Below are 15,063 nucleotides of genomic sequence, written 5' to 3'. Positions count from 1 at the left end.
TTAGGCACACTGAACACCTCTCCATCAAGTAATGTCTCTGTATGAGGTGTAAGCGTGACAAGATGGTTGTAATAATGTCATTTACCTTTCTGCAAGGTAATTACAAATCAACCAGTTCACTCACTGTGTAATTAAAGGCCAACTCTTGCACATTGATTCTTCCTCCAAACAATGTGACTGGAAAGCAACTCAAAGCATCCCTGTTGCATTGCATAATCACAATGTTGTACTTCAACATTGTGGCAATGTTGCCCGGGACAGCTCTGGATGTGTTTTACACAAATCACCTTGTTTCAAGCTTTTATCTGGGAAAAGACACAAAAAGGTCTCTGTGTAAGCACCAATCGTGAGTTAGCTTGGAGCTAATGTATCGATTGAGATCAGAGCTTTTGCTTTGTGATGCTCTTTTACCGTTGTTTTTAGTGCTTCTAGCTTTTTCAGTTCTGATTAAATCTCTATTAATCTCTTCTTGTTAACAACAGCAGTGAAGGACAAGAAGATGCAGGAGAGCTTGACTTTAGTGGTCTTCTAAAACATAGGTGAGAGTCACATCCTAATCCTGAGTGGATTTTGTTCTTTTTAGTATTTTTTAGGCCCCTTTTCTGGATCTACTTTTTTTCTCTTCTTCTTTCACATCGTTTGTAAATTTAATTTGTACACAGTTACTGTATGAGTGGAAAGCACATTTCTTCAGATCATCAAAGAAGCTATAACAGGGGTTTTCAAAGTCCGCGGGCCCCTCTCCTAGACAAATTTAGCTGTCCCCACTTTTCATCTTCGTACTAAAACACTACAATATTTTCAATATTGTATAACATGTAATAAAAGATGGACATCGTTACTGTCCGTTTAGCATCATGAACCTTGTGGTCTTGCTTTTTGCACCCAAAAATTATCATATTTGGTCGGAAAGATTAGCTTAGTTAGCTAAGTTTTTAGCCAACAGTAGCAAGTTTATTCACCAAAGTGTGTCTGTAGACTGTATGGAAGCTAATCAACATACAAACAAATTAATTAAGAATTTAACTAAAAGAACTGAAGCATAACTTTTTATTTTATTAACACAATTAGTAAGATTTAACCAGTGAGCAAAACATTTCTTTATCAGTAAATTGCAGTAAAATGCTAAAAATGCTAAAATGCAAACATATTTAAATGGATGAGATAGCTACATAGAGTCCTTTAAAAAGGCCACAAAGACCACAAATATTTTAGAATTCTTTCAAAAATTCTTTTAAAATGTAAAATTATGTTATTATTTTTTTAGACAAATAAAATACTTTTAACTAGGAATTTATATTTTTCTACCCAAATTCGAGCTGGACTTCAGAAATTAATGTTCAAAATTAATTTTATGTTCAGAAATGCATGTAAATTTAACTGTACTTTGGCATCTTAATGACAAATAATATTGTGTTTTAATATATATTTATTTGCTTATTGCCATATATATAAAACTGCAAATTTGGAAAATGATGGATACATATAATATTCATATATCAGTATTAAAAATATTTCAAATTAAGAGTTTGCATATATTAGTGGATTGACCATTACAGACCCATAACAAATACATATGGTAAATACCAATACTGTTAATTTAGGGCAGCCATCACATAAACCTTGTGCTGGATGGTGGCCTAATAAGTTTGTTAAGCACCGTAAATCAATAAGTGACAGATGTTTCTCCTACATTGGACATTTTAAAATTTACTATCAGACCTTTCTTATATCTCTCTGAAAAAGTAAAGCATGTTATTGGAGTTAACTTTCCAGATTTACAGAACTATTTGCCATTCAAAACAAGAGCTTTTAATCCATTAAAATGTCTTTTTCATTATTATTATTATTATTTAGTTATCTTACTTTAGTTGTCTATTATCTTGGTCATCAAAAACCAACGTAGATGTTTAGTCGACATTAGAGAATGGTTTACAGAGGTTCTCACAGAGCACTGCATACACAAAAGTTTGGTCACTTGTACCCAAGCATACGTGGAAACTATAACACAGTAATTTAGTCACAGTAACCTGGTGCCAAAGTGCACCTTCTCCAGTGGGAGGTGTGCCTTACAGCTTGAAAACCTCTGTGCAATAGCAAAAGCTACTGCAGTGGTTCAAAATAAACACCATGATGCATTTTTGAAATACATTGCAGCGTGTGAGTACAAGACCTAGTCAGTGACACTGCTCACTGACAAAATTATATATTTATTTTGGGCTTGTCTCTTCTTCTCCCCTATACATTCAGAAATCAGAGGTTAGTAGAACGAAAACCATAGGTATTAAAATGATTAGACCTTACTGCGGGTGAGTACTGTAATCCTGTAGAGTCCCCAGCATGAAACGTAGCTCTAGGTATTGGACGAGCAAGAGTGTTGGCCTCCTGTAGTACGGTAACACTTCATTTGAAGGCAACATTCCTAAATGCCCCACCAGCACTCAGCAATGATGAAAATGGGTCTTGCAGCATTGACACTGAGGTGACTTGTCTTCATCAAGCTGTGAAATCAAGTCACATCTTTATGAGGCAAAGAGTGCCATTTTGGATCATTAATGAAGTGCAAGTGGGCCATGGAGAAATGATGCTGTAAAATAGTGTTATCACTACATTGTCGTTTATTTCAGTCTAGAAATATAAGGCAAGCACCACCGTGTTTATTTCAGCGTCTTCATAATTGCTTGAAAATAAACGAATGAGAAACACATGTAGAGAATATGATAGTATTTTACTCAATTCAGCCCCAAGCTTTCAGACATTTGGGAAAAATGTCAATGAAAGACAAGGCTTATTGAATGTTCATTATTTAAAACTAATAAATACACTCATGTCCAGGACGACATGTTTATTAACCTTAATCCCGTAACTCTAACACTCCTTCTGCCATCGTCTAACATTGTCGGAGCATCTGTGATGTGATTAAACCAACCGACCAGCAAACAAAGGGATGGGCCATGTCAAGAGCTATATGACAATCTTTGTTGCAGGTTTCCCTTAAATGCATGCATCCTTCATATAGACAAATCGCACAAAGCTGTTAAGCATTCAATAGCATCTCTCAAAGAAAAAAAACCCTTCCACCTGATTGATCTATAACTGTTCTTGTGTTTTAACCCTGATAAAAAGAACTCCTCCCCTTACTGTTTAAAGAAGCCTCCTCTTTAATCCTTATTTAATTGTTCATCTTCATCCTTCAAAGCATGCTATAAACTATGAAAGCAAGTTAGAAAGCCTTATTAGTTTTTTATTTGCATTTTATTCAAGACAGTTAAAACCTTTGGGGGCAAGCTGGCTCGCAACAAGGAGCTCTTTTCAAGTCTTAGCTAGCTTAGGTATAAAATAATGTACCTGAATATTAATGTAATTAACTGACAACTACACTATGTAAATATCCGTTTTTTGCACCACGAAACAACCCTCAGTCATTAAAATTAGTGATCTAATGATGATTTAATGACTGCAGAAAATTACTAGAGACGCAGAAACAAATAACACTGTTTCATCCAGGAACAATTCAACCAAATCCCTTTGCAAGAGAAAGTGTCCATCGACAAAAGGCCTTTTGATGATATAATATAAAAGACGATGGAGTTCCGTCCAGCTGAGCTACAATCCTGTTTAGCCTTTTGTCTGCAGATGCAGACAGTAGAAAGAAAAAAGTCTCTGCATTAAATTGCTCACAACTAGGTTTGTGGTTTTCTGTGTCACAATTGCTATAAACAGATGTTGCACAGTTTTTAGTGGTTTGAGAACTATATTAAACAAAAGCAGACATCACCATTGCTTCTACCCCCCAAACTGGCCAAATAAAACAATATATAGATGAAAAAAATGAAGACAAATATATAAGCTGAGTATAACTAAAACAAGAGAAAGAGACGTGCAACATAGGCCCCCAGCTATCCTCAAGCCAGGAGTGTTAGAGCTACTGGTCTGTGTCCCAGCTCTTAAGGCAGGCCACCCTGATATTAGGATTATTATTATGATCCAGATGGTTATCTGTAGTTGTAGTTATCTGTGATCTGTATTTGTGTTTCAAGGTTCTGTCTTGATTAATTCTAAAATGGTTAGACACATGAAAAACACACAGACCTTCCACAAGTTAAAGAGCACCACTGTTTTGCATTAACTGTGCTGCTACCCTGTTAACAAGTAACTTCAGAGCCAATGTGAGCACACAACTAGACAGCTCACCATGCCCATCCTTTTGTGTGACATGTCCTGAAGAATGCTCTGCAGAGAAATACCGTAGCATGCTTAAACCAGAAACAGGAGGAAAACCTCACAGTGACTGCTATATTTAATTAAATCTCCTGACTACATCAGTATGAGGTCATTGAGTGATTCCTCAGGACACGTTGCAAACACCAGCCAATAAATCCTGCCCTCACATCATTCCTTCATATTCGGCACCGCTAGGGAGCACAAACAGCAGGATGACACTCCAGAGGTGGATGTGTGGGAGATCCTGAAGAACGCCCGGCCGGATCAGTATGAAAAGATTGCCTTTATGTACGGCATCACAGACCTGAGGGGTCTGCTGAAGAGGCTGAAAAAGATGCCTAAAGAGGAGAAGAAGCTGGAAGGTAGATAAATCAGTGCTCAGCTGATGCATATTAATATTTATCTCTTTTCAGACATTAAGGTCTTTGTAGTGGTTTTTGTTTTTTTGTTTTTTTTTTATCCTGCTGTGACTTTAGTTTTGTCTTTTCAAAGCTTTTGCAAAGAAGCTGGACCCTGCATATCAGGTGGATAAAGGTGGAAAGATCCGCTTAGTGGTGGACCTGGCTGACCCCACAGTTGAACTGAAGTGGTACAAGAATGGACAGGAAATCAGGCCCTCGCCCAAGTATGTAACGACCTTTTCCTTTATTGATCAGTTCTTTGTCTTCTTGGGTTCAGCACTGCGCAAATAAAGTGCATTTTATGTATTAAGAAATGCACTTTATTTGTGACAATTCCTTCCTTTACCAGTCCTCTGTTAAATGTTTTCATTCTGTCACCAGCCTAAAGCACAATGGTTCACATGTTTCATTGCACATTACTCCACACAAACACTGGTACAAATACCCCCAAAAGAAACAAATCAACAGTCAACAGTGGCATAGTAAGACATCTTGAAATATAACAATGCAACATATCTGCAGCCAGTTTAGTCCACTGCACTGTGAACCATTGCCAGCTGACCTCCAGCACACTGTAACAGTCTCAACTCTAATGTGGCTTGAATATCAAACAAACATGTTAGCATTTTTAAGAATTCAGAGCTACATTTGGGTGTACATGTAGAGTATGATTTCATATGCTGTCTGTAACTGCCATTAATTGCTGTATATGTCCTCCTCTATACAGGAAAAATGTGGTACCTCCTTCACAGGTCTTTAACAAAGTCTGGCTTTGGAACAGTTTTAATAGATACTGGATCACAAAGTATTAGCAAAAATCATCTTTTTCGACAAGATTCTTCATATTAGGGCTGAATAGATTTGTTTTTCCAACTATAATGTTTTTGAAAGGATAGAGGAGTTTTTTCAGATTCCTCCAGTGCACAAAAATATGTTTGTATTGGTTTCATTCTTTTAACAGGCTATATCATATAACGTATCTTGCAACAGCGCATTAACAGCAGTCAGAGCAATGTTTTTGCCACACTAGATATTTTTGTTTGATTTCAAAGCACAGTAAAGAGACAGAAGAAGAGGCAGATTTTTTCTTTTATTTCATGATATCAGCCTAAAAATGGCATGTAACTGGATAAAGACATGCATATTTTTATTCAAAAGACAAGGCCTCTTGAGATTATAGATTCTCTATAGATAAGCAGTATTAAGCTAATTCTGTTCAAAGCCATCCAGCGTTAAAGCCATCTGGGAGGATATTGCTGTTTTCTGGGTTTGGTCTCCAGGTCTCTCTTCTCTAAAGACTTTCTCCCATTTGCTCCTCTTTCTTGTAACATTGTTGCTGTACCCCTCCAGGCATGATGTTTCTTTGTGTTTGTTGTTTGTCTGTCATATCATGGTGCTCCTTCCTGTCTACCATAATCACTTGCTCTGCACTTCCTGTGCTCCGGCCCCATTCTGGCTCCACTGGTGACCTTAAGTCAAAGGAAGTAAGTCCATTCATCCACTCTCCCTTCTCCATGTCACAGTTTTGTTGTGAGCCTCACCTTTCTGTATGTATTTTTCACTTCTGGCTGTGTGCAGCATTTTTAAAGCATGTTGACTGAAAGATCACAATTAAATTTTGCAGCTACTGTACATTTGATTTTCCTAATAGTGTTTATTCTCTGTAATCACCAATTTGAAATCATATGCATTCCTATCTTGGGACCACTGTATGATGAGCGACCTAATTAACGTTCTTCCTGTTTAGGTATATTTTTGAGCATAAGGGCACACAAAGGATTATGGTCATCAACAACTGCTCCGCCAATGATGACGCAGCCTATTCGGTTGTCGCAGGAGATGAGAAATGTAGCACAGAGCTTTTTGTCAAAGGTAACGTGATTAATTGATCTTTTTAAAACAGCCACTAAGAATTGTTGGCTTAAGGAGCCAATCATTTAGTTTTCTTCCCTCTTGTCCAACAGAGTTACCAGTTAAGATAGTTAAAGGTATTGAGCCTGTGAAGACCACAGTGAACGAGAGGATTGAGCTAGAGTGTGAAGTTTCAGAGGAAGGTGCTCAAGTCAAATGGTAAGACTGAAAATGAAGGATTTAAACATGCTATGACTGCATAATAACACATGAATGCGACTTGTGCTATAAACAAACAAGAAAATCATTAAAAAGTTCAAACTAAAAGCTCCTTAAGGTTTGCTTTGTTACTCAAACTATGTGTATGGTAAAATATGATTTCAACCTAAAAAAGTGTTTGTATTACAAAAAATAGACATTTGAAAGAGCTCAGTAATCAGACACGATATACTGTCTGGCCAAAAAAAAGTCACCGCCTGACTTAACTTAGCTGACATAACTATTATTTTATTAGAAGAGATAATTACTGCAGTCATAAATCGGCCTTGGCTAGCAACGTGTTATTTAACACTTACTAATGCATTGAGTAAGTGGTTCCCTAATGTGGTGGTTTTGCCTAACAAACAAGAGATGCCTGTTTCAGTCCTGGAGGAAGACACAAATCCCTCTGGGAGTGTGTCAGGAAGGGCAGCTGATGCAGTGAGTAATTTCCATTTCAGAAGTGTCGGGTTATTGCCCCGCACCAAGAAAAGAAAACCTCTATGGAAATTAATAAAACTACTAAAACTGTGTGAAGAACTGTCCAACCATTATTAAAACCCGGAAGGAATCCTCTCTGTGGAAGGAATGCAGTCATGAAAAAGATATTAAATGATCATGATCAGAGATTATATAAGTGTGCGGTGTAATCCATCAACTGTAGCACTCACAGCTCCTTTTAATTGTGAAAGTAAGAGCATTTCCACTTGTGCGATGTAAAGAGAACTCAGGCTCAGATTGTGAAAGAGTGGTTCGGAGAACACGAGACATAAGACAGACCCTAACCCCACTCAGAATCTTTGGGATGTGCTTAAAATCTAATAGCTCCTTCAGAAGTTGCCTCTTTTTCTCATCCAGTGTTTCAGGAAACATCAAGTGATCAAATCTTCACCATCATGTTCAGCACTTGTAAATTGTTCACTGCTTATTTGTCGGTGTGTGACCATTTCAAATGCTCTTTCAGGTTGAAGAATGGTGTTGAGGTTCCAACAGGGGTGCGATCGAGATATCGAGTTAAGTGTGAGGGAACTAAACACTTTTTGGTGATTGATGACGCCTCACGAGACGATACTGGGACATACTCCATCATGGCCTCTGGTGGCACCTCTGAGGCTCATATACAAGTTGACTGTATGAAGCATCTTTTCTGTATTTAAATTCTTACTACTGGTTGTGTGCTTTCTTAAAGAAACAGCTTATATTCTGGCCTTCCTCTATACTTTATTTAGTGAAACCACTGAAGGTGTACCAGGACCTGCAGGACATGACGGTGTTGCTGGGTCAGCCCATCAAGTTGCACTGTGAGATTTACCCAGGAAATGTCCCAGGCCGCTGGTACAGGAACGGACAGCTGATCCAACCTAGCGATCGCCTCAACATCATACACAGAAATAAGTATGACCTTGCTATGGAACTCTATTCAATCAAAGCTGTTTTTATTAAACGTTTGTCTCACACATTTCTGTTTTTTCAGAGTCCACCGACTTGAAATTGCAGCCAGCTCCCTTCACGATGCAGGAGATTACACTTTTGTACCTGAGGGGTATTCACAGAGCCTTTCTGCCAAAATCCACATCATTGGTACAAAAACGAAGCTTCACTGGACAAGAGCTTTTTTTTCTCCTTATTGTTCTTTATGCTTTCTCTCTTTCTAATGACCTCGTTTGATTTTCTGCAGACCCTCCGAGGGTACTCTTGGACAGCTTGAACTTCCCAGACAACACTGTAACTGTCGTGGCAGGAAATAAACTCCGCTTAGAAATCCCAATCAGTGGAGAACCAGCACCCAGAGTGGTGTGGATGAAGGGTGAAAGGGTGAGAACCTTTGATTCTGTACTCACCCCACTACTAACACAAAAAACAACAGCGCCTTAGCCCAACTCAAAACTGCTCTGTCTGTAATAACCGTATTGTTTATGCACTTTGAATCATTAAAAATTGGCTACTCATGACTATATTAATTTGTTTCATTCATTATATTCAGATATCACCCTTTTGTTATTTGGTCAGAACTGACACTCTAGTGGACACTTTGCCTGTTAGCCTGGAGCAACACTAGGCAAAACTGCCACTGGACACTGAGGCATGACAAATTATTGTCACCATGTGCAATGAACTTGCAATCTTGATAGTCAGTCTGCTATCAGGTTGAGATTGAATGGGGTCAGCTTGGCAATTATATGCAATCCATTTATGGTCATACACAGATTAACAGTGATGAAAAAACTTCAGATCTCTTGCTGTCTGCAGAAATTCACATTAACTATTTACATTCATAGTTCAGCCAGAACCTCAGAGATCTGAAACAGAAATACCTCCACAAATAGTGACGTAGTTGCTGCAGGACAGAAATGTAACTGCCAAATGACAGAGGTACTCGATAACATTGCTTTTATATAGAAATACAACCAGAAGGCAGCCAGCTGAGTCAAGTCCCCTATTACAAAGACACTTTGAGTCATTGGTGCAGACTGAGTCAGACTGATTGCAAAGTGCTGTCAATCTCTCCGCCTTTATAATTTTGGTTTATTTTGGTTATTTACACACCTCTAATCTCTCCAAGCACGATTGCTGATTTTTCTGGACTGTAATTATTTGGAGACAGGTTGCCTCCCAGAATTGACCTTTGTGAAAGCAGTCACTGCAGCTCTTTGCAATCTGTCACTAAATGTGAAAAAATTCAGTCCAACCACCGATTTTGCAGCTAGATTTTTTCTAGCTGCAAGCAGGTTACCGTCTTATTTTCACCTTCTTGTGATTGAACTTTTAACGTTTGTTGTAACCTGCTTGGTAGCTAGTTAGTACCATGTCAGTGAATATCACATTTAGAGTTATAATGTAAATATTATTTTTTCATAGAAAGACTAATTTGTGACAAAAAATCTGTTTTTATGTCCTCATATGGTACTCACGAGGTCTTCTGTGTCTTTTGCCTTTAATCTCTTTTACCTCAGGTGATTCTCGAGTCAGGTCACCGCGTCCACGCTGAGACATACAGCGACCACACGAGTCTGACAATTGAGGTCACTGAGCGGGAGGACACAGGAAACTACAAGATAGTTCTGCAGAACGAGGCTGGTGAAGCCACAGCTAGTGTCAAAATCAAGGTTGTTGGTAAGACAGTGCAGCACCTTTCAAACAAAATATAAAATACACAATTCTTAACTTGCTTTTTGAATCATTTTTGAATCATGTGTTGTCTTCAGACATCCCCGACCCTCCTGAAGCTCCCTTGGTCCCAGTGGTGGGTGGTGATTGGTGTTCTATGACATGGGAACCTCCAAAATATGATGGAGGCTCGCCAATCTTAGGTAAACCTTGCAGCACACTTGTTACCAAGCTTTACATGCATATGTTGGTGTTACATAACACTTTCTGGCTGCCCTCTAAAGGCTATTACATTGAGAGAAAAAAGAAGCAGAGCTCCAGATGGATGAGACTGAACTTTGACCTGATCAAGGAGACTACATTTGAACCCAAGAAGATGATTGAAGGAGTGCCGTATGAAGTGCGGATCTTTGCAGTCAACGCCATCGGTGTGTCCAAACCCAGTGAACCTTCCAAAGCCTTTACTCCTCTCGGTGAGTCCCCCAAACATTTCTTAGTACCATAAACCTATGACCGATGATCTGCAAAAATTCTATTTAAGGAAGAATAATACAGTCTCACATAAGGCTTTATTATAATGGGCAAAAGTCCTGTGATAGTACGTGTCTGATCTGCCCTTGGTACCCCAGTGACACAGCTGTTCCCCCTCATACCCACTATCCCAAGCATTTTGGCTGTGACCTCCACTGGACACGCAAGAGCTTTAGAGGATATTAAATATGTCTTTATAATGGCTGCCAAATCATCTGTGGATTAGAGGTTTAGGAGATCAGGTCTGTCAGAGGGTTCAGCAGGAGTTAAATGTGATTCAGAATACAAGAATAGATAGCAAGAGCAGGGGCTAATGGGATCTGACAGGGAGACTGATGGCATACCAGCTAAAGTGAGAGGCGCCTTGGTCACGTGTTTATGACTTGCCAAAATTGATGTTTTCTCATCTTGTTCACATTCGCTGTTTAAACCTGAGTGACGAAAACATTTATCTCAACACAGCTGTTACCAGTGAACCCACCATGCTGGTCGTGGATGACGTTACTGACACCACTGTGACGGTAAAGTGGCGTCCACCTGAAACCATTGGAGCTGCTGGGCTGGACGGATACTTAGTGGAGTATTGCGTAGAAGGAAGTGAGTTAGATTTCACTTGACTAACGAACTGCATGATAGTAAGGCCCTACAATTTATTGCACAAATTGTACAAAAGCAAATGTCATATGTGCATACATACACAAAGGGGTTTAAACTGCAACCAAATCCAGCTGGTATTGTGATTCTGACAGAATCAGAGATTTAGGATCAGACTGACTGCAAAACAGCACAAAAATACTGAATTCAGTATTGTGAGAGTCCATACATAGACATACAGAAAATATAAAGAAAGAATAAATCCCAAGTCACCGTGTATGCATACTCGGCCACTTCATTAGGTATAATTATTCCTGCACTAGAATATCTAATCAGCCAATCACATAATTAGATTAGATTAGATTAGATTAGATTAGATTAGATTAGATTAGATTAGATTAGATTAGATTAGATTAGATTAGATTAGATTAGATTAGATTAATCTTTATTAATCCCTCGGGTGGGTTCCTGCATGTTACAGGTGCAATAAGGGGAATGAGAGTAAGGATATAAGCATAAATACACCATATATACACATATACAAATATATAAATACAGAATATACAATATGGATAAATAGGATTGCACATTTGAGTGAGCATATTGCACAGTGATTATTGCACAGGCGAATATAAGAAAAAAACAAATATTGCAAATATTGCACAGTGTAACAAAGCACTACAGCTCAGTTGTTCCCGCCCTCCCTTGTCCCCCTGTTTCCCCTCCGCCTCCCCTCCAGTGAGGAGTTAAACAGTCTGATGGCGTGTGGGACAGAGGAGTTTTTATATCTGTTGCTTTTTGACTTTGGGAGAAGCAACCTGTCGCTGAATAGGCTGCTCTGATTGTTTACGACCTTGTGCAGAGGATGCCAAGCATTGTTCATAAGGACAGCAATGCAATGCATTTAGGCATGTAGGCATGGTCAATATGACCTGCTGAAGTTCAAACTGAGCATCAAAATGGAGAAGAAAGGTGATTTAAGTAACTTTGAAGGTAGGATGGTTGTTGGTACCTGACTGGCTGGTCTGAGTTTTTCAGAAACTGCTGATCTACTGGGATTTTCCTGCACAATCATCTCTAGGATTCCAAACACCATTATATAATAGCTTTAGAAGAAACTATACTATTAATATTGTAAAAGTGAAATCTGAAGCCGAAGAATAACAGTCAGTGTTTTTAAGTACACAATAATGTTTACCAGACTTACAATAGTGCACTGGACACTATACAATAGTGTGGCTGAGTAAAAAAAAAAAATGAGACCAGCTGTAGCATGTAACCAATCTGTAAAACCAGTTTTATTAAGCACTTCAAGTTTTTAGCTTGTTTCTTCTAACCCACAAAATAGATGCACAGCCAGTCAGACATGAAACCAGTTTAAATAGTATTTTTCACCATGACTGTATTTTTTTCCTTACAGCTAATGATTGGGTAATATCCAACAAGGAGCTGACAGAGAAAACCAGGTACACCATCACCGGTCTGAGTCCAGGGTGTAAAATCTTAGTTCGTGTCAAAGCCGTCAATGCAGCTGGAGCTAGCGCTCCACGTACCCTGCAGCATGCTATCCTGGTTAAAGAGGTTGTTGGTGAGCTCTTTAAAGTTCATTATATATGTTCTGCTGTAACACTGCAACAAATTAAATTAATACTGACATAAAATAAATCATAAAACGTTCCTTTATAATACACATTTTGGTGTAACTGCTCCACAGAACCACCCAAGATCCGCGTCCCACGGCACTTGAAGCAGACTTACACTCGCAAAGTTGGAGAAACAGTCAACCTTGTGGTGCCATTTATGGTAAATATGCCAGTTATACTGATATTGCACATCTCTTCAACAGAATACTGAGCTCATGTTGCAATTTGTGTGCAGGGCAAACCCCGACCGAAGGTCACCTGGCTGAAGGATGGCAACCCTATAGAGCCTTCACAAGTTAGCATCCGTAACACAGACTCTGACAGCATCATCTTCATCCGCAAAGCAGAACGCAGCCACTCTGGGAAGTATGACATGACAGTGCAGGTTGAAAACCATGTGGACACAGCCATACTTGACATACAGATTGTAGGTGAGTGAGCAAAAAATCACTATAAGATCATACGAAAGATAGAAGTGCTCATTGACATCAGAGTGGAGCTTTATAAGGAATGTCTATATTATGAGATTATATATCTTTTTCTCCTATTTTTAGATCTACCTGGACCTCCTCGGTGTGTGAATATTGAAGATGTTTGGGGTGGAAATGTAGCTCTGGTCTGGACCCCTCCAAAGGACAATGGGAACGCCCCAATAACAGGCTACACCATTCAAAAAGCAGACAAAAAGACAATGGTAGAAGATGGTCTCACACTGCAAATGAAAACCATTCTAGATACGTTATATCTTCAGCTCACATGCTTTACTCTTTTTAGGAATGGTTCACATGCATTGAGCACTACCATCGCAACTGCATTACCATCACAGAACTGGTAGTTGGGAACGAGTACTTCTTCAGGATCTTCTCTGAGAATATGTGTGGCCTGAGTGAAACCGCCACCCAAACCAAAAAGAGTGCCCTCATCGTCAAAGAAGGTACAGCTGACTGTGTGTTTATGAGAGTGTAGGTGAGAGTAAGATCAAAATATTTACTGTGAAAAACCAAATCTTCTAATTTCAGATGGAGGAAAATGCTTCCAAAGCTGAAACTCTGGAAGAAATCACATTTTACTTACATGCCGATATAAAGTTGTTGTTACTTTTTTGGGTTTTTTTTACAGCTCTTATCTGAAAGGTACTGTCAGTGATGTTTTCCACCCTAAAGTGAGCCTGATTCACAGCCTCACTTGTGAAACTCCAAGGGTTCGGTGTATGACTGACAGGCCCTTCAATGGTGTCTCAGTCTCAGCTGATGATAAATAAAAAAAAATACTGTCTTTCCCTCATCACATAGGGAATATCCCACATGATACCGCTCAGAGCCAGTATCATGTACAACCCCATTCCTTTACCCTTACCCCCACAGGCTTGCAGATGAAAACACAAGAGTACAATGACCACGACTTCAAGGAGGCGCCGAAGTTCACACAGCCACTTATCAACACTTTCGCCGTGGCCGGCTACAACACTACTCTTAACTGCAGCGTGCGTGCCAACCCAAGGGTAAGTGGAAGAACTAAAAGTAAAAGTGGTCCTATCAGCAGAGTCCTTTGCTGATGTTTCTATTTCTATGTGCAGCCCAAAGTGATCTGGATGAAGAATAAGATAACCATCATTGACGATCCGCGCTACCGTATGTTTAGTAGCCAAGGAGTCTGCACTCTGGAGATCAGGAAGCCCAGTCCCTATGATGGTGGAATGTACACCTGCAAGGCCATCAATGAACTAGGAGAGGCTCAAGTGGACTGCAAACTGGAAGTTAAAGGTCAGTGTGGACCTTGATATGACCCCCGGCCTCCTCCTTGGGTGCCTGTGTTCACCTGAGTCTGGTTTCCCAAATGTTTTTGTTGTATTTTTTAATGTTCTTTTAAGATATGTGCATCTTTAATGCAAACAGAAGCTATTAACGCATTTATGATCACAATCATCACTGAACGTACAGAGGCAGAGAGCCTTTGGGAAACCAACTCGACCTGGGTACGCTAGTGTTTGAACTGTGCGTGCAGTTCAGCAAAGGGACGATATAGGCGGTGGACATGTAAGTATCTGTACTGGGTTGCACCAGCTATTCGTAAATTCATGGTAAAGTCTTCATCAAGCTCCTAGCAACTTGTTCCTGGTGATTTACAAAGTTGGATTGCACAATTAAAACTTATGAAATGTGTTAGACTTGAGCAATGTGTAAGTTGGTCATGCATGGTGTCTGGGAGAGCTCAACGATGTAAAAGACAAACTACATGGTCGCAATGCCTGAAAAAGGGAAAACACTTTGGATTCTTACCAGTTTTTTTTATCTTCTAATGCTTTTATTAGGATCTTTCTTGCTTTCTTATTCATACAGTCAGTTCTTAGGTTTAGTTCCAAATGACCTCAGGTTTATTTAGTCAGTTCCCTTTTGTGTTCCCAGTTTGTGTCAGTCTTGTCTTGCTTTATATGTTTCTACTGTATATTCACC

General features: G+C 39.3%; 1 protein-coding gene across 13 annotated transcripts in view; it reads left to right on the top strand.

The window, feature by feature from the left end:
- Positions 1-15,063, top strand: part of mybpc1 (myosin binding protein C1) — a 35,896-nt gene that overhangs the window by 16,165 nt on the left and 4,668 nt on the right. For 11 of the 13 annotated variants that reach the window (XM_013912861.1, XM_013912859.1, XM_013912858.1 and 8 more), the window contains 22 exons: positions 483-539; positions 2,251-2,259; positions 4,420-4,586; positions 4,717-4,849; positions 6,101-6,109; positions 6,373-6,497; positions 6,590-6,695; positions 7,699-7,865; positions 7,964-8,129; positions 8,209-8,315; positions 8,413-8,549; positions 9,689-9,848; positions 9,941-10,045; positions 10,127-10,315; positions 10,836-10,970; positions 12,388-12,555; positions 12,682-12,770; positions 12,846-13,041; positions 13,165-13,304; positions 13,385-13,544; positions 13,975-14,111; positions 14,187-14,373. In XM_013912861.1, coding sequence (XP_013768315.1) covers positions 483-539; positions 2,251-2,259; positions 4,420-4,586; positions 4,717-4,849; positions 6,101-6,109; positions 6,373-6,497; positions 6,590-6,695; positions 7,699-7,865; positions 7,964-8,129; positions 8,209-8,315; positions 8,413-8,549; positions 9,689-9,848; positions 9,941-10,045; positions 10,127-10,315; positions 10,836-10,970; positions 12,388-12,555; positions 12,682-12,770; positions 12,846-13,041; positions 13,165-13,304; positions 13,385-13,544; positions 13,975-14,111; positions 14,187-14,373 — 2,849 coding nt within the window. The remainder of the gene's footprint in view (positions 1-482; positions 540-2,250; positions 2,260-4,419; positions 4,587-4,716; positions 4,850-6,100; positions 6,110-6,372; positions 6,498-6,589; positions 6,696-7,698; positions 7,866-7,963; positions 8,130-8,208; positions 8,316-8,412; positions 8,550-9,688; positions 9,849-9,940; positions 10,046-10,126; positions 10,316-10,835; positions 10,971-12,387; positions 12,556-12,681; positions 12,771-12,845; positions 13,042-13,164; positions 13,305-13,384; positions 13,545-13,974; positions 14,112-14,186; positions 14,374-15,063) is intronic. The other 2 variants (XM_013912851.1, XM_005740782.1) reach the window with 2 other exon arrangements.

Source organism: Pundamilia nyererei, unplaced genomic scaffold, assembly GCF_000239375.1.
Source record: "Pundamilia nyererei isolate P.nyererei 1_Seehausen unplaced genomic scaffold, PunNye1.0 scaffold00104, whole genome shotgun sequence".
Taxonomy (NCBI): Eukaryota; Metazoa; Chordata; class Actinopteri; order Cichliformes; family Cichlidae; genus Pundamilia; species Pundamilia nyererei.
The sequence above is the reverse complement of the archived record's forward strand: the minus strand, read 5'-3'. Positions and strand labels throughout refer to the sequence as shown.